Source organism: Ranitomeya imitator, chromosome 5 (genome assembly GCF_032444005.1).
Source record: "Ranitomeya imitator isolate aRanImi1 chromosome 5, aRanImi1.pri, whole genome shotgun sequence".
NCBI lineage: Eukaryota > Metazoa > Chordata > Amphibia > Anura > Dendrobatidae > Ranitomeya > Ranitomeya imitator.
The window spans coordinates 666603186-666621943 of record NC_091286.1 but is presented as its reverse complement, the minus strand read 5'-3'; the positions used below and the strand labels follow the sequence as shown (position 1 = coordinate 666621943).

The 18758-nt window shown below is 44.5% G+C and overlaps 1 protein-coding gene across 2 annotated transcripts in view; it reads left to right on the top strand.

Moving 5' to 3' along the window:
* LOC138638730 (cytochrome P450 2K6-like) overlaps positions 1 to 18758 on the top strand; it is a 147175-nt gene that overhangs the window by 48217 nt on the left and 80200 nt on the right. For both annotated transcript variants that reach the window (XM_069728268.1, XM_069728269.1), the window contains exon 3: positions 1574 to 1736. In XM_069728268.1, coding sequence (XP_069584369.1) covers positions 1574 to 1736 — 163 coding nt within the window. The remainder of the gene's footprint in view (positions 1 to 1573; positions 1737 to 18758) is intronic.

Below are 18758 nucleotides of genomic sequence, written 5' to 3'. Positions count from 1 at the left end.
ACTTTGTCCCAGGGGGGGACATCACAGATCGGTGATCTGACAGTTTGCACAGCACTCTGTCAGATCACCGATCTGAGAGCAGTGCAGGCTGCTTCACAGTGCCTGCTCTGAGCAGGCTCTGTGAAGCCACCTCCCTCCCTGCAGGACCCGGATCCACGGCCATCTTGGATCCGGGCCTGGAGCAGGGAGGGAGGGAGGTGAGACCCTCGCAGCAACGCGATCACATCGCGTTGCTGCGGGGGGCTCAGGGAAGCCCGCAGGGAGCCCCCTCCCTGCACGGTGCTTCCCTGTACCGCCGGCACATCGCGATCATCTTTGATCGCGGTGTGTCGGGGGTTAATGTGCCAGGGGCGGTCCGTGACCACTCCTGGCACATAGTGCCGGATGTCAGCTGCGATAGGCAGCTGACACCCGGCCGCGATCGGCGGCGCTCCCCCCGTGAGCGCTGCCGATCGCATATGACGTACTATTGCGTCCTTGGGAAGTAAAGCCCACCCCACATGGACGCAATAGTACGTCTAATGGCAGAAAGGGGTTAAAGCATGCAAAAAGTAAAGTTTTTAAAAATATTGCAAAAATAAAAACAAGATAAAAGTTCAAATCTCCCCTTTTGCCCTATTCAAAATAAAACACTAAAAAAATCAAACACACATATTTGGTATCGTCGCGTTCAGAATCTACCAATATAAAAAAAAGAAATAATGCCGTTTAGCGATCGGGTTAAAAGAAAAAAGTCAAAACACCAGAATTAAGTTTTTTTTGGTCACCTCAACATTGCATTAAAGTGCAATAATTGGCAATCAAAAAGATAATATCTGCACCAAAATTATATCAATAAAAAAACCAACTTGGCATGCAAAAAAAAGCCATCCAGTATCCCCCGAGATCACGAAAAATGGAGACTCAATGGGCATCGGAAAATAGCCCAATTTTTTTTTTTAAACAAACTTTGGAATTTTTTTCACCACTTAAATAAAAAAGAACCTATACATATTTAGTGACTAAGAACTCATAATGACCTGGAGAATCATAATTGCAGGAAAATTTTAGCAATTTAGTGAACATGGTAAAAAAAAACTCTGGGATTGCACTTTTTTTGCAATTTCACTGCATTTGGAATTTTTTTCTTGTTTTCCAGTAGTAGATATGATAAAACAAATGGTGTTCTTCAAATGTGCAACTTGTCCCGCAAAAAACAAGCCCTCATATGGGCATTTTGACCGAAAAATGAAAAAGTTATGGATCTGGGAATAAGGGGAGCAAAAAACGCATAAACAAAAATACCTCCGGTCGTTAAGGGGTTAAAACAATAACATGTGTATAAAAAACAATATTTTTTTTTTAATTTACATAAATGTACTGATCTTCATATTCAAGTTCTGGCTTTTGGAGAAGATGAGAAAAAAGTAAAAGCACAAAATGTAAAACTGGCCCAGACTGCAAGAGGTTGAAGTTTATTAGGATAAAATCAGAAAATTTCTATAATAAATTTTGCCTTACAATTACAATATGTTCACCATAAAACCCAGGTGAAATGTCATTAAACTAAATAAAACTAATTTTCATTTTTCAGCTATCTAAGAAGTATGGACCCGTCTACACCTTACAAATTGGAGTAGAGAAAGTTGTTGTCATATGTGGGTACGAGGCTATAAAAGACGCCCTTGTCAATCATGCAGATGAATTTTCAGCAAGACCTCAAGTGGCATTGCTTGACGAATTGTTCAAAGGACACGGTAAAGTTCATAACATTACCACTAATTGGGAGATAGCTTGTATTTGCTTTAGTAGCTAATTTCTTTTTTAAAAAGGATGTCTGGTCTGGAAATTTTCAAATAAAATTGTGGGTCCCTAAAGTCAAGTTGTTCACATGTGGACCCCAGATCTATTCTCCAAGATCAGTTAGCGATAATCACAATATACTGGAACAACCTGTCTTGGTTCTGAAATGGTAACAATAACTACAATTTTACTTGATCAACCTGTCCAATTTGGGAATATAACAATAGATCGATTACAATAATACCTTTTAAAATAATACTAAAATGAAAATAAATTAATTGAAAAGTACCAGGAGGAAACATTTCCCTTGATGCATCGCTTTTGTTCAAAAAGTAAAAAAATGAAAATCAATTAAAAACATTTTTATATACTCTTCTGGGAGCATACAACTTGGCTTCATCATGAATTAGAAAAGCAAGGGTCACCATGCCCCTTTACGCCACCATACCACCTAAGCTTGAGATAGTTTGTTAAAGCTGGGTAAAATAGACTTGAAAGCTGCAAGTTACAACAGGTCAAGCTTGCATTCTCAGAAAATGTGCGACGTTTCACAGATATTTATTCCAGAGTTCTGGCTATAAGGCTTTGATGAATTGCGGCTCTTTTCCCTCCCTCTTTTCCTCCTGTCCCAAGATTAGATGAACAAAATAAGCTTACTTCCAGACAGTTTGAAAAAAATATCTAAAAGGGGTAATGACCTTTACAAATATGCATGAAAGTGCTCATTCCAGGGCAGACTGGAGTGAGGCTTAAATGTATCCCATGAATAGAGATGCAAGTGTGGGAAATGATGAATGTTCTTGGGGGACAGTGTGGTTTAGGGAAGAGTCAGACAGCTGGAAATGATGAATGATCTTGGGGAACAGTGTGGTTTAGGGAAGGGTCAGACAGCTATATAACTGTGATGGGAATTGAAACGGAATGCTCAACCTGGCCGATGGCTCTCCTGGCCCAAGCTTGACAGATGCACTGAAATACATGCTGTCACGCTTGGGTTAGGCCGGGATCACACATATGTGAGATACAGCCGAGTCTCGCAGGTGAAAACCCAGCTCTGGCGCCGGCATTCAGGAGCGGAGCATGTAGACGCATAGCAATACATGGAGCCGCATGCTCCGCTCTGGAGTGCCAGTGCCAGAGTTGGGTTTTAACCTGCAAGACTCAGCCGTATCTCACGTATGTGTGATCCCAGCCTTAGGAGGGCAGACGGATGGTCTGAGCATTATGTTGTGATCCAGGTCGGAGTTCGGAGTTCGGAGCCATCTGACTCTTCCCTTAGTTTTGCAAATCTATAATCTATTCACAGACATATCCATTCACACATACTCAGCTAGACCTCACACCTACTCAAATGCCTTCTCTGGCAGGTTAATACAAGAACCTACATAATTATTTGTGTACTGATCAATTGGCATGTGTTTGCTTTCTGATTTTATTCTTTTCTCATTTCTTGATCTTCTGTTTACTTTAAGTTCTTGCTCAACTAGTTAATATTACAGTGACTTAATTTCCATATCATATTATACTTCCCAACTTCTGCCAAAAATGTAAATTTACTGACCGGAGAGTAAGGAAATATAATCTACACGGTTGTTGATATCAACTTCCTGTTTGTGGCACATTAGCATATGGGAGGGGGGAACTTTTCAAGATGGGTGGTGTTAGGGCTAGCGGGACGCACAAAATAATTAGAAAGATAGTATAAGGTGTGTTCGCAACCTGGGGTCCACCGTGCAGAGATGGAACCTGCTGCTGAGTAATGAAGGACTATATGGCGGTACAATATGGATTCACACACTGGTTAACTTCACCCAGTATGATGAAAGCGAACCCTGTTGCATCACAGGGCCACGGTACCATACAAAGAGTGAAAGCAAGGAGTCACAGAACTCTATCCCAAGACTCGGGATTAGAGTTCATCTAGAACTCTTGCGCTCGACACCGCAAATGAGGTGTCAAAGTGACTGAAATAATAATTTAGATGCACAAGAGTGCGTGCGGTGCCCGCTGTTATGAATAGGTAATTCAGAACCACAATGGACCTTGAAGTTCAGAGCACACAAGTGACCTGACAAAAACCACAAAACATAGGACGAGCTCTGAGACGTGGGAACTCTGCTGACCGCAATCCCTAAACCTATCAAACCACACTAGAGGTAGCCGTGGATTGCGCCTAACGCTCCCTATGCAACTCGGCACAGCCTGAGAAACTAGCTAGCCTGAAGATAGAAAAATAAGCCTACCTTGCCTCAGAGAAATTCCCCAAAGGAAAAGGCAGCCCCCCACATATAATGACTGTGAGTTAAGATGAAAATACAAACACAGAGATGAAATAGATTTAGCAAAGTGAGGCCCGACATAATGAATAGACCGAGGACAGGAAAGATAGCTTTGCGGTCAACACAAAAACCTACAAACAACTACGCAGAGGGGCAAAAAGACCCTCTGCACCGACTAACGGTACGGAGGTGCTCCCTCTGCGTCTCAGAGCTTCCAGCAAGCAAGCAAAACCAAAAAAGCAAGCTGGACAGAAAATATAGCAACAAAAGTAACACAAGTAACACAAGCAGAACTTAGCTTATGCTGAGCAGACAGGCCACAGGAACGATCCAAGAGGAAGCAAGACCAATACTAGAACATTGACTGGAGGCCAGGATCAAAGCACTAGGTGGAGTTAAATAGAGCAGCACCTAACGACTTAACCACTCGTGACCACAGGAGGGAGCTTGATCACAGAATTCACAACAGTATCCCCCCCTTGAGAAGGGGTCACCGAACCCTCACCAGAGCCCCCAGGCCGACCAGGATGAGCCATATGAAAGGCACGAAGAAGATCGGCAGCATGGACATCAGAGGCAAAGACCCAGGAATTATCTTCCTGACCATAACCCTTCCACTTAACCAGATACTGGAGTTTCCCTCTCGAAACACGAGAATCCAAAATCTTCTCCACTATATACTCCAACTCCCCCTCCACCAAAACCGGGGCAGGAGGATCAACAGATGGAAGCACAGGCGCCACGTATCTCCGCAACAATGACCTATGGAATACGTTATGGATGCAAAAAGAATCTGGAAGGGTCAAACGAAAAGACACAGGATTAAGAACCTCAGAAATCCTATACGGACCAATGAAATGAGGCTTAAACTTAGGAGAGGAAACCTTCATAGGAATATAACGAGATGACAAGCAAACCAAATCCCCAACACGAAGTCGGGGACCCACACAGCGTCTGCGATTAGCGAAACATTGAGCCTTCTCCTGGGACAAGGTCAAATTGTCCACTACATGAGTCCAAATCCGCTGCAACCTGTCCACCACAGTATCCACACCAGGACAGTCCGAAGACTCAACCTGCCCTGAAGAGAAACGAGGATGGAACCCAGAATTGCAGAAAAACGGTGAAACCAAGGTAGCCGAGCTGGCCCGATTATTAAGAGCGAGCTCAGCCAACGGCAAAAAGGACACCCAATCATTCTGATCAGCAGAAACAAAACATCTCAGATATGTTTCCAAGGTCTGATTGGTTCATTCAGTCTGGCCATTTGTCTGAGGATGGAAAGCCGAGGAAAAAGACAAATCAATGCCCATCCTAGCACAAAAGGCTCGCCAAAACCTCAAAACAAACTGGGAACCTCTGTCAGAAACGATGTTCTCTGGAATGCCATGTAAACGAACCACATGCTGGAAGAACAATGGCACCAAATCAGAGGAGGAAGGTAATTTAGACAAGGGTACCAAATGGATCATCTTAGAGAAGCGATCACAAACTACCCAAATGACCGACATTTTTTGAGAGACGGGGAGATCCGAAATAAAATCCATAGAGATATGTGTCCAAGGCCTCTTCGGGAGCGGCAAGGGCAAAAGCAACCCACTGGCACGAGAACAGCAGGGCTTAGCCCGAGCACAAATCCCACAGGACTGCACAAAAGAACGCACATCCCGCGACAGAGAGGGCCACCAAAAGGATCTAGCCACCAAATCTCTGGTACCAAAGATTCCAGGATGACCAACCAACACCGAACAATGAACCTCAGAGATAACTTTATTCGTCCACCTATCAGGGACAAACAGTTTCTCTGCTGGGCAACGATCAGGTTTATTAGCCTGAAATTTTTGCAGCACCCGCCGCAAATCAGGGGAGATGGCAGACACAATTACTCCCTCTTTGAGAATACCCGCCGGCTCAGGCAAACCCGGAGAGTCGGGCACAAAACTCCTAGACAGGGCATCCTGTTGTGAATTCTGTGGCAGAGCTCCCTCCTGTGGTCACAAGTGGTACTTCGGCTGATTCTCTCTGTGAGCTTCCGTTGGTGGAGGAGAGTGGTACTGCGGCTTCTGAGTTTCCTTCCTCAGGTGATGTGGTGATGTTGTTAGGTGCTGCTCTATTTAACTCCACCTAGTGCTTTGATCCTGGCCTCCAGTCAATGTTCTAGTATTGGACCTGTTTCCTCCTGGATCGTTCCTGTGGCCTGCTGCTCTGCATAGCTAAGTTCCGCTTTTGCTATTTTGTTTACTATTTTTTCTGTCCAGCTTGCTTAATATTGTTTTCTTGCTTGCTGGAAGCTCTGGGACGCAGAGGGTGTACCTCCGTGCCGTTAGTTCGGTACGGAGGGTCTTTTTGCCCCCTTTGCGTGTTTTTTTGTAGGGTTTTGTGTTGACCGCAAAGTTACCTTTCCTATCCTCGCTCTGTTCAGAAAGTCGGGCCTCACTTTGCTAAATCTATTTCATCTCTACGTTTGTCTTTTCATCTTAACTCACAGTCATTATATGTGGGGGCTGCCTTTTCCTTTGGGGTATTTCTCTGAGGGAAGGTAGGCTTATTTTCTATCTTCAGGCTAGTTAGTTTCTCAGGCTGTGCCGAGTTGCATAGGGAGCGTTAGGCGCAATCCACGGCTGCCTCTAGTGTGGTTGGAGAGGATTAGGGATTGCGGTCAGCAGAGTTCCCACGTCTCAGAGCTCGTTCTATGTTTTTGGGTTATTGTCAGGTCACTGTATGTGCTCTGACTTCTATGTCCATTGTGGTACTGAATTACCTTATCATAACAGTACTGGAGGCCCAAAGTACTAATGATTCTCAATAGAGGGAAAAAAGAAGTTCTGAGACCATTTTTTTTTCTCTGCACTGTGTTTTGCTTTTTTTTCCCCCTAGACATTTGGGTGGTTCAGGACACAGGTGTAGCGATGGACATTAAAGGTCTGTCTTCATGTGTGGATCAGCTCACGGCAAGAGTACAAAATATTCAAGACTTTGTGGTTCAGAATTCTATGTTAGAACAAAGAATTCCTATTCCTGATTTGTTTTTTGGAGATAGAACTAAATTTCTGAGTTTCAAAAATAATTGTAAACTATTTCTGGCTTTGAAACCTCGCTCCTCTGGTGACCCAGTTCAACAAGTTAGGATCATTATTTCTTTTTTACGTGGCGACCCTCAGGACTGGGCATTTTCTCTTGCGTCAGGAGATCCTGCATTAAGTAATATCGATGCGTTTTTCCTGGTGCTCGGATTGCTGTACGATGAACCTAATTTAGTGGATCAGGCAGAGAAAAATTTGCTGGCTCTGTGTCAGGGTCAGGATGAGATAGAGGTATATTGTCAGAAATTTAGAAAGTGGTCAGTACTCACTCAATGGAATGAAGGTGCGCTTGCAGCTATTTTCAGAAAGGGTCTCTCTGAAGCCCTTAAGGATGTCATGGTGGGATTTCCTATGCCTGCTGGTCTGAATGAGTCTATGTCTTTGGCCATTCAGATCGGTCGACGCTTGCGTGAGCGTAAATCTGTGCACCATTTGGCGGTATTATCTGAGCATAAACCTGAGCCTATGCAGTGCGATAGGACTTTGACCAGAGTTGAACGGCAAGAACACAGACGTCTGAATGGGCTGTGTTTCTACTGTGGTGATTCCACTCATGCTATCTCTGATTGTCCTAAGCGCACTAAGCGGTTCGCTAGGTCTGCCACCATTGGTACGGTACAGTCAAAATTTCTTTCGTCCGTTACCTTGATCTGCTCTTTGTCATCTTATTCTGTCATGGCATTTGTGGATTCAGGCGCTGCCCTGAATTTGATGGACTTGGAGTATGCTAGGCGTTGTGGGTTTTTCTTGGAGTCCTTGCAGTGTCCTATTCCATTGAGAGGAATTGATGCTACGCCTTTGGCCAAGAATAAGCCTCAGTACTGGACCCAGCTTACCATGTGCATGGCTCCTGCACATCAGGAGGTTATTCGCTTTCTGGTGTTGCATAATCTGCATGATGTGGTCGTGTTGGGGTTGCCATGGCTACAAGTCCATAACCCAGTATTAGATTGGAAATCCATGTCTGTGTCCAGCTGGGGTTGTCAGGGGGTACATGGTGATGTCCCATTTCTGTCTATTTCGTCATCCACCCCTTCTGAGGTTCCAGAGTTCTTGTCTGATTACCGGGATGTATTTGATGAGCCCAAGTCCGATACCCTACCTCCGCTTAGGGATTGTGATTGTGCTATCGATTTGATTCCTGGTAGTAAATTCCCAAAAGGTCGACTGTTTAATTTATCTGTGCCTGAGCACGCCGCTATGCGGAGTTATGTGAAGGAGTCCTTGGAGAAGGGGCATATTCGCCCGTCATCGTCGCCATTAGGAGCAGGGTTCTTTTTTGTGGCCAAGAAGGATGGTTCGCTGAGACCTTGTATAGATTACCGCCTTCTAAATAAGATCACAGTTAAATTTCAGTACCCCTTGCCGTTGTTATCTGATTTGTTTGCTCGGATTAAGGGGACTAGTTGGTTTACCAAGATAGATCTTCGTGGTGCATATAATCTTGTGCGTATTAAGCGAGGCGATGAATGGAAAACTGCATTTAATGCGCCCGAGGGCCATTTTGAGTATCTAGTAATGCCATTCGGACTTGCCAATGCTCCATCAGTGTTTCAGTCCTTTATGCTTGACATCTTTCGAGAGTACCTGGATAAATTCCTGATTGTGTACTTGGATGACATTTTGATCTTCTCGGATGATTGGGAGTCTCATGTGAAGCAGGTCAGAACAGTGTTTCAGGTCCTGCGTGCTAATTCTTTGTTTGTGAAGGGATCAAAGTGTCTCTTTGGTGTTCAGAAGGTTTCATTTTTGGGGTTCATCTTTTCCCCTTCTACTATCGAGATGGACCCTGTTAAGGTCCAAGCCATCCATGATTGGACTCAGCCGACATCTCTGAAAAGTCTGCAAAAGTTCCTGGGCTTTGCTAATTTTTATCGCCGCTTCATCTGAAATTTTTCTAGTATTGCTAAACCAATGACCGATTTGACCAAGAAGGGTGCTGATGTGGTCAATTGGTCTTCTGCTGCTGTGGAAGCTTTTCAAGAGTTGAAGCGTCGTTTTTCTTCTGCCCCTGTGTTGTGTCAGCCAGATGTTTCGCTTCCATTCCAGGTCGAGGTTGATGCTTCTGAGATTGGAGCAGGGGCTGTTTTGTCGCAGAGAAGTTCTGATTGCTCGGTGATGAAACCATGCGCCTTCTTTTCCAGGAAGTTTTCGCCTGCTGAGCGAAATTATGATGTTGGCAATCGAGAGTTACTGGCCATGAAGTGGGCATTCGAGGAATGGCGTCATTGGCTTGAAGGAGCTAAGCATCGCGTGGTGGTCTTGACTGATCATAAGAACTTGACTTATCTCGAGTCTGCCAAGCGGTTGAATCCTAGACAGGCTCGTTGGTCGCTGTTTTTTGCCCGTTTTGACTTTGTGATTTCCTACATTCCGGGCTCTAAAAATGTGAAGGCGGATGCTCTGTCTAGGAGTTTTGTGCCCAACTCTCAGGGTTTATCTGAGCCGGCGGGTATTCTCAAAGAGGGAGTAATTGTGTCTGCCATCTCCCCTGATTTGCGGCGGGTGCTGCAAAAATTTCAGGCTGATAAACCTGATCGTTGCCCAGCGGAGAAACTGTTTGTCCCTGATAGGTGGACGAATAAAGTTATCTCTGAGGTTCATTGTTCGGTGTTGGTTGGTCATCCTGGAATCTTTGGTACCAGAGAGTTGGTGGCTAGATCCTTTTGGTGGCCATCTCTGTCGCGGGATGTGCGTTCTTTTGTGCAGTCCTGTGTGATTTGTGCTCGGGCTAAGCCCTGCTGTTCTCGTGCCAGTGGGTTGCTTTTGCCCTTGCCGATCCCGAAGAGGCCTTGGACACATATCTCTATGAATTTTATTTCAGATCTTCCCGTCTCTCAAAAGATGTCAGTCATTTGGGTGGTCTGTGATCGCTTCTCTAAGATGGTCCATTTGGTACCCTTGTCTAAATTACCTTCCTCCTCTGATTTGGTGCCATTGTTCTTCCAGCATGTGATTCGTTTACATGGCATTCCAGAGAATATCGTTTCTGACAGAGGTTCCCAGTTTGTTTCGAGGTTTTGGCGAGCCATTTGTGCTAGGATGGGCATTGACTTGTCTTTTTCCTCGGCTTTCCAATCTCAAACTAATGGCCAGACCGAACGAACCAATCAGACCTTGGAAACATATCTGAGATGCTTTGTTTCTGCTGATCAGGATGACTGGGTGTCCTTTTTGCCTTTGGCTGAGTTCGCCCTTAATAATTGGGCCAGCTCGGCTACCTTGGTTTCGCCGTTTTTCTGCAACTCTGGGTTCCATCCTCGTTTCTCTTCAGGGCAGGTTGAGTCTTCGGACTGTCCTGGTGTGGATACTGTGGTGGACAGGTTGCAGCAGATTTGGACTCATGTAGTGGACAATTTGACCTTGTCCCAGGAGAAGGCTCAACGTTTCGCTAATCGCAGACGCTGTGTGGGTCCCCGACTTCGTGTTGGGGATTTGGTTTGGTTATCTTCTCGTCATATTCCTATGAAGGTTTCCTCTCCTAAGTTTAAACCTCGTTTCATTGGTCCATATAGGATTTCTGAGGTTCTTAATCCTGTGTCTTTTCGTCTGACCCTTCCAGATTCTTTTTCCATACATAACGTATTCCATAGGTCATTGTTGCGGAGATACGTGGCACCTATGGTTCCATCTTTTGATCCTCCTGCCCCGGTTTTGGTGGAGGGGGAGTTGGAGTATATTGTGGAGAAGATTTTGGATTCTCGTGTTTCAAGACGGAAACTTCAGTATCTGGTTAAGTGGAGGGGTTATGCTCAGGAAGATAATTCCTGGGTCTTTGCCTTTGATGTCCATGCTCCCGATCTTGTTCGTGTCTTTCATATGGCTCATCCTGGTCATCCTGGGGGCTCTGGTGAGGGTTCGGTGACCCCTCCTCAAGGGGGGGGTACTGTTGTGAATTCTGTGGCAGAGCTCCCTCCTGTGGTCACAAGTGGTACTTCGGCTGATTCTCTCTGTGAGCTTCCGTTGGTGGAGGAGAGTGGTACTGCGGCTTCTGAGTTTCCTTCCTCAGGTGATGTGGTGATGTTGTTAGGTGCTGCTCTATTTAACTCCACCTAGTGCTTTGATCCTGGCCTCCAGTCAATGTTCTAGTATTGGACCTGTTTCCTCCTGGATCGTTCCTGTGGCCTGCTGCTCTGCATAGCTAAGTTCCGCTTTTGCTATTTTGTTTACTATTTTTTCTGTCCAGCTTGCTTAATATTGTTTTCTTGCTTGCTGGAAGCTCTGGGACGCAGAGGGTGTACCTCCGTGCCGTTAGTTCGGTACGGAGGGTCTTTTTGCCCCCTTTGCGTGGTTTTTTGTAGGGTTTTGTGTTGACCGCAAAGTTACCTTTCCTATCCTCGCTCTGTTCAGAAAGTCGGGCCTCACTTTGCTAAATCTATTTCATCTCTACGTTTGTCTTTTCATCTTAACTCACAGTCATTATATGTGGGGCTGCCTTTTCCTTTGGGGTATTTCTCTGAGGCAAGGTAGGCTTATTTTCTATCTTCAGGCTAGTTAGTTTCTCAGGCTGTGCCGAGTTGCATAGGGAGCGTTAGGCGCAATCCACGGCTGCCTCTAGTGTGGTTGGAGAGGATTAGGGATTGCGGTCAGCAGAGTTCCCACGTCTCAGAGCTCGTTCTATGTTTTTGGGTTATTGTCAGGTCACTGTATGTGCTCTGACTTCTATGTCCATTGTGGTACTGAATTACCTTATCATAACAGCATCCGCCTTCACATTTTTAGAGCCCGGAAGGTACGAAACCACAAAGTCAAAACGGGAGAAAAACAGCGACCAACGAGCCTGTCTAGGATTCAACCGCTTGGCAGACTCGAGATAAGTCAAGTTCTTGTGATCAGTCAAGACCACCACGCAATGCTTAGCTCCTTCACGCCAATGACGCCACTCCTCGAATGCCCACTTCATGGCCAGCAACTCTCGATTGCCAACATCATAATTTCGCTCAGCAAGCGAAAACTTCCTGGAAAAGAAGGCGCATGGCTTCATCACCGAGCAATCAGCACCTCTTTGCGACAAAACAGCCCCCGCTCCAATTTCAGAAGCATCAACCTCAACCTGGAACGGAAGCGAAACATCTGGTTGACACAACACAGGGGCAGAAGAAAAACGACGCTTGGTTTAGCAATACTAGAAAAATTACAGATGAAGCGACGATAAAAATTAGCAAAGCCAAGGAACTTTTGCAGACTCTTCAGAGATGTCGGCTGAGTCCAATCATAAATGGCCTGGACCTTAACAGGGTCCATCTCGATGGTAGAAGGGGAAAAAAAAAGAACCCCAAAAATGAAACCTTCTGAACACCAAAGAGACACTTTGATCCCTTCACAAACAAGGAATTAGCACGCAGGACCTGGAACACCATTCTGACCTGCTTCACATGAGACTCCCAATCATCCGAGAAGACCAAAATATCATCCAAGTATACAATCAGGAATTTATCCAGGTACTCTCGGAAGATGTCATGCATAAAGGACTGAAATACTGATGGAGCATTGGTAAGTCCGAATGGCATAACTAGGTACTCAAAATGGCCCTCGGGCGTATTATCAATTCCTCTCAATGGAATAAGACACTGCAAGGGCTCCAAGACAAACCCACAGCGCCTAGCAAACTCCAAGTCCATCAAATTCAGGGCAGCGCCTGAATCCACAAATGCCTTGACAGAATAGGAAGACAAAGAGCAGATCAAAGTAATGGACAAAAGAAATTTCGACTGTACCGTACCAATGGTGGCAGATTTAGCGAACCGCTTAGTGCGCTTAGGACAATCGGAGATAGCATGAGTGGAATCACCACAGTAGAAACACAGCCCATTCTGACGTCTGTGTTCCTGCCTTTCAGCTCTGGTCAAAGTCCTATCGCACTGCATAGGCGCAGGTTTATGCTCAGATAATACCGCCAAATGGTGCACAGATTTACGCTCACGCAAGCGTCGACCGATCTGAATGGCCAAAGACATAGACTCATTCAGACCAGCAGGCATAGGAAATCCCACCATGACATCCTTAAGGGCTTCAGAGAGACCCTTTCTGAATATTGCTGCCAAAGAACATTCATTCCATTGAGTGAGCACAGACTACTTTCTAAACTTCTGACAATAAATCTCTATCTCATCCTGACCCTGACACAGAGCCAGCAAATTTTTCTCTGCCTGATCCACTGAATTAGGTTCCTCGTACAGTAATCCGAGCGCCAGAAAAAACGCATCAATATTACATAATGCAGGATCTCCTGGCGCAAGGGAAAATGCCCAGTCTTGAGGGTCGCCACGTAATAAAGAAATAATGATCTTAACTTGTTGAACTGGGTCACCAGAGGAGCGAGGTTTCAACGCCAGAAACAGTTTGCAATTATTTTTGAAACTCAGAAATTTAGCTCTATCTCCAGAAAACAAATCAGGAATAGGAATTCTTGGTTCTAACATAGAATTCTGAGCCACAAAGTCTTGAATATTTTGTACTCTTGCAGTGAGAAGATCCACACATGAAGACAGACCTTTAATGTCCATCACCACACCTGTGTCCTGAACCACCCAAATGTCTAGGGGAAAAAAAAGGCAAAGCACAGTGCAAAAAAAAAAAATGGTCTCAGAACTTCTTTTTTCCCTCTATTGAGAAGCATAGTACTTTGGGCCTCCAGTACTGTTATGAATAGGTAATTCAGAACCACAATGGACCTTGAAGTTCAGAGCACACAAGTGACCTGACAAAAACCACAAAACATAGGACGAGCTCTGAGACGTGGGAACTCTGCTGACCGCAATCCCTAAACCTATCAAACCACACTAGAGGTAGCCGTGGATTGCGCCTAACGCTCCCTATGCAACTCGGCACAGCCTGAGAAACTAGCTAGTCCTGAAGAAAGAAAAATAAGCCTACCTTGCCTCAGAGAAATTCCCCAAAGGAAAAGGCAGCCCCCCACATATAATGACTGTGAGTTAAGATGAAAATACAAACACAGAGATGAAATAGATTTAGCAAAGTGAGGCCCGACATACTGAATAGACCGAGGATAGGAAAGATAGCTTTGCGGTCAACACAAAAACCTACAAACAACTACGCAGAGGGGCAAAAAGACCCTCCGCACCGACTAACGGTACGGAGGTGCTCCCTCTGCGTCTCAGAGCTTCCAGCAAGCAAGCAAAACCAAAAAAGCAAGCTGGACAGAAAATATAGCAACAAAAGTAACACAAGCAGAACTTAGCTTATGCTGAGCAGACAGGCCACAGGAACGATCCAGGAGGAAGCAAGACCAATACTAGAACATTGACTGGAGGCCAGGATCAAAGCACTAGGTGGAGTTAAATAGAGCAGCACCTAACGACTTAACCTCATCACCTGAGGAAGGAAACTCAGAAGCCGCAGTGTTATGAAGGCAATCCAGTAACACAGTGTGCCAGTAATCAGAGCACATACAGTGATCTGACAATAACCCAAAAACAATAGAACGAGCTCTGAGACGTGGAATCTCTGTAGACCGCAATACCTGAACCTATCCTAAACACAACTAAAGGCAGCTGTGGATTGCGCCTGACACTACCTATGCAACTCGGCACAGCCTGAGGAACTGACTAGCCTGAAGATAGAAATACAAGCCTGACTTGCCTCAGAGAAATACCCCAAAGGAAAAGGCAGCCCCCCACATATAATGACTGTTAGCAAGATGAAAAGACAAAACGTAGGGATGAAATAGATTCAGCAAAGTGAGGCCCGATATTCTAGATAGAGCGAGGATAGCAAAGAGAACTTTGCAGTCTACAAAAAACCCTAAAGCAAAAAACCACGCAAAGGGGGCAAAAAGACCTACCGTGCCGAACTAACGGCACGGCGGTACACCCTTTGCGTCTCAGAGCTTCCAGCAAAAACGAATAGACAAGCTGGACAGAAAAAACAGCATCAAAAGCAAAGAAGCACTTATCTAAGCAGAGCAGCAGGCCACAGGAAAGATCCAGAAGCTCAGATCCAACACTGGAACATTGATAAGGAGCAAGGAAGACAGAATCAGGTGGAGTTAAATAACAAAGCAGCCAACGAGCTCACCAGAACACCTGAGGGAGGAAGCCCAGAAGCTGCAGTACCACTTGTGACCACAGGAGTGAATTCAGCCACAGAATTCACAACAGTACCCCCTCCCTTGAGGAGGGGTCACCGAACCCTCACCAGAGCCCCCAGGCCGACCAGGATGAGCCACATGAAAGGCACGAACAAGATCTGGAGCATGGACATCAGAGGCAAAAACCCAGGAATTATCTTCCTGAGCATAACCCTTCCATTTAACCAGATACTGGAGTTTCCGTCTAGAGACACGAGAATCCAAAATTTTCTCCACAATATACTCCAATTCCCCCTCCACCAAAACAGGGGCAGGAGGATCAACAGATGGAACCATAGGTGCCACGTATCTCCGCAACAACGACCTATGGAATACATTACACTGGTCAACAGCATTTTTGGTGCCAAAGATATTTCATCGAATTTAGGGTAACTTTGGGGTGCTGATTCTGAATATGTCATCAGTTTTGCCAGATTGGCTCAAGTTTTGGAGATTTTTCGTAAAATGTGTAAAAAAAAGACGTAATTTGCTACACGCGCATTAACTTTATTGATATTGTCATGAATACAATAAATTTAATAAAGTAAATGTTGATTTTAGTTTATTTTAACTAGTTTTAGAAAGTAATCTTCAAAAATGAACAAGACATGAAAGATAGGAGACATTTAATCGCTGGAAAAGCGCTTTTTATATGATTTTCTTCTATGTGAGCTATTCGGGCAGTCACGCTGTAGATTCCAGCAGTAATCAGCCATCATATGTCTGTCCCATCTGCCTTGATACCTTTCCTCCATCACCATAATATCCTGATGAAATCTCTCCCCTTGTTCTTTGCTAAAATCTCCAAGGTTTTCTGGAAATCTGTCCAAGTGACTGTGAAGATAATGCAATTTAATGCTCATGTGTACACCCAGATTTCTAAATCTCAATAGCATGTTTTGTACCAGTTCTTCATAATTGTCTGCCTTTTGATTTCCCAAGAAGTTCTTCACTACCAACACAAAACTACACCATGCAGCAGCTTCAATGTCATTCATTTCCTTAGGAAAATTTGAATCTTTAATGAGTTTCCGAATTTGAGGACCATCAAAGATTCCTGCCTTCAGTTTTTCGCTACTAAGACCAGGGAAAGATCTGCAGATGTACATGAAGCAATTACCATCTTTGTCTAATGCCTTGACGAACTGCTTCATTAATCCTAACCTTATGTGAAGTGGTGGTAGAATGATTTTTTCCCTGTCCACCAAAGGTTCGTTCACTATGTTTGATGCTCCTACTGTCAAGGTATCCCTTGAAGGCCAATTCAGTTTCTCCCAGTGCTGATGTTTTGCTCTACTATCCCACATGCAGATGAAGCAAGGATACTTTGTGTATCCACTTTGCTGTCCAAGTAAAAAGTTGACCATTTTTAAATCAACACATATCAGCCACGAATGTTCATGGTAGCACAGTTTCTCCAAGACCATTTTGACATTTTTGTATTGTTCTGCAAGTTTAGTTGAGTGAGCTACTGGAAGAGATGCACACTGATTGCCATTGTTCAACAAAACACATTTCAAACTCCTTTTAGAACTATCTATGAAAAGCCTCCAGTCTTCAGGACGATATACTTGTAAACTCATTTGCAGCATCAGGCCAGGAATATCCTTACAATATACAAGTAGGTCATCTTCACAGAAAAATTGAAGAAGTGCTTCTTCTCTGGTCCTGTAAGATGTAATTTTAGTTCCAGGCGTCAGACAATTTTTTTCACTTAGCCTTGAAGCTAAAAGTTCGGATGCACTTTTTGAGAGGTTGAGGTCTCTTATTAGATCGTTGAGCTCTCCTTGGGTAAATTGCGTAGGTGTTCTGAAACTTCCTTCATATTCTAGTTCACTTCCAGAACTGATGTTTAGCTCCATACCCTGCATTTCATCATCATCAGGTGGGGGAAGGCCAGGTAACATGGTAAACACAGGTACAGGCACATCTTCACAATGAGGGACAGGCCTTCTTGCAGATTCCATGTTAGGATACTCCCATTTTCGTTTCTTATGCTTATTGAATCCTTGCACTTGCACTGCACAGAAATAACAGTCATCATGATGATTTTTTTGCTCTCTCCACACCATTGGAACACCAAATTTGAAGCTTTTTCTTTGTCCTTTGCTCCATTTTTGTAATAATTCGATACATGCTTTGCACACTATGTGTGGTGCCCAAAACTTGTCTTGGTCCCCAAGCATAACCCCAAAATAGGCAAAATACACTTTTTTTATGAAGTCTGTTATGTTTCTTCTATGTTTTGGCAGTGTGTATTCACCACAAATGTAACAGAATGAGTCTGGATCGTTAAGACAACTTCTTCTTGATGAGTTCATGCTTTTCACTGGAAAACAGACAACAACATAAAGTTAGTGCAAAAATCAAGCTATGAACAAACTTTTAGAACACTAATTAACACAAAACTATATTGAGAACTGCTCAGTTCAAGTACTAATCCAAAGAAATTAATGAGATGATGCGTCGCATTTACCAACAAGTGCTATAAATAAGATACCAAAAATCTCAAAAACTTGAGCCAATCTGGCAAAACTGATAGCATATTCAGAATCAGCACCCCAAAAATACCCCAAATTCATTAAAATATTTTGGACACCAGAAAAATTTTTTTTTTTGTTGACCTGTGTTATGTATGGGAAAGGAGTCCGGGAGGGTCAGACGAAAGGACACAGGATTGAGAATCTCAGAAATCCTATATGGACCAATAAAACGAGGTTTAAATTTAGGAGAGGAAACCTTCATAGGAATATGACGAGAAGATAACCAAACCAGATCCCCAACACGAAGTCGGGGACCCACACGGCGTCTGCGATTAGCGAAAAGTTGAGCCTTCTCCTGGGACAAGGTCAAATTGTCCACTACCTGAGTCCAGATCTGCTGCAACCTGTCCACCACAGAATCCACACCAGGACAGTCCGAAGACTCAACCTGTCCTGAAGAGAAACGAGGATGGAACCCAGAATTGCAGAAAAATGGAGAGACCAAGGTAGCCGAGCTGGCCCGATTATTAAGGGCGAACTCAGCGAACGGCAAAAAGGACACCCAATCATCCTGGTCTGCAGAAACAAAACATCTCAGATATGTTTCCAAGGTCTGATTGGTTCGTTCGGTCTGGCCATTAGTCTGAGGATGGAAAGCGGAGGAAAAAGATAGGTCAATGCCCATCCTACCACAAAAGGCTCGCCAGAACCTTGAAACAAACTGGGAACCTCTGTCAGAAACAATATTCTCAGGAATGCCATGCAAACGAACCACATGTTGGAAGAACAAAGGCACCAAATCAGAGGAGGAAGGCAATTTAACCAAGGGCACCAGATGGACCATTTTAGAAAAGCGATCACAGACCACCCAAATGACTGACATCTTTTGAGAAACGGGAAGGTCAGAAATGAAATCCATCGAAATATGTGTCCAAGGCCTCTTTGGGACCGGCAAGGGCAAAAGCAACCCACTGGCACGTGAACAGCAGGGCTTAGCCCTAGCACAAATCCCACAGGACTGCACAAAAGTACGTACATCCCG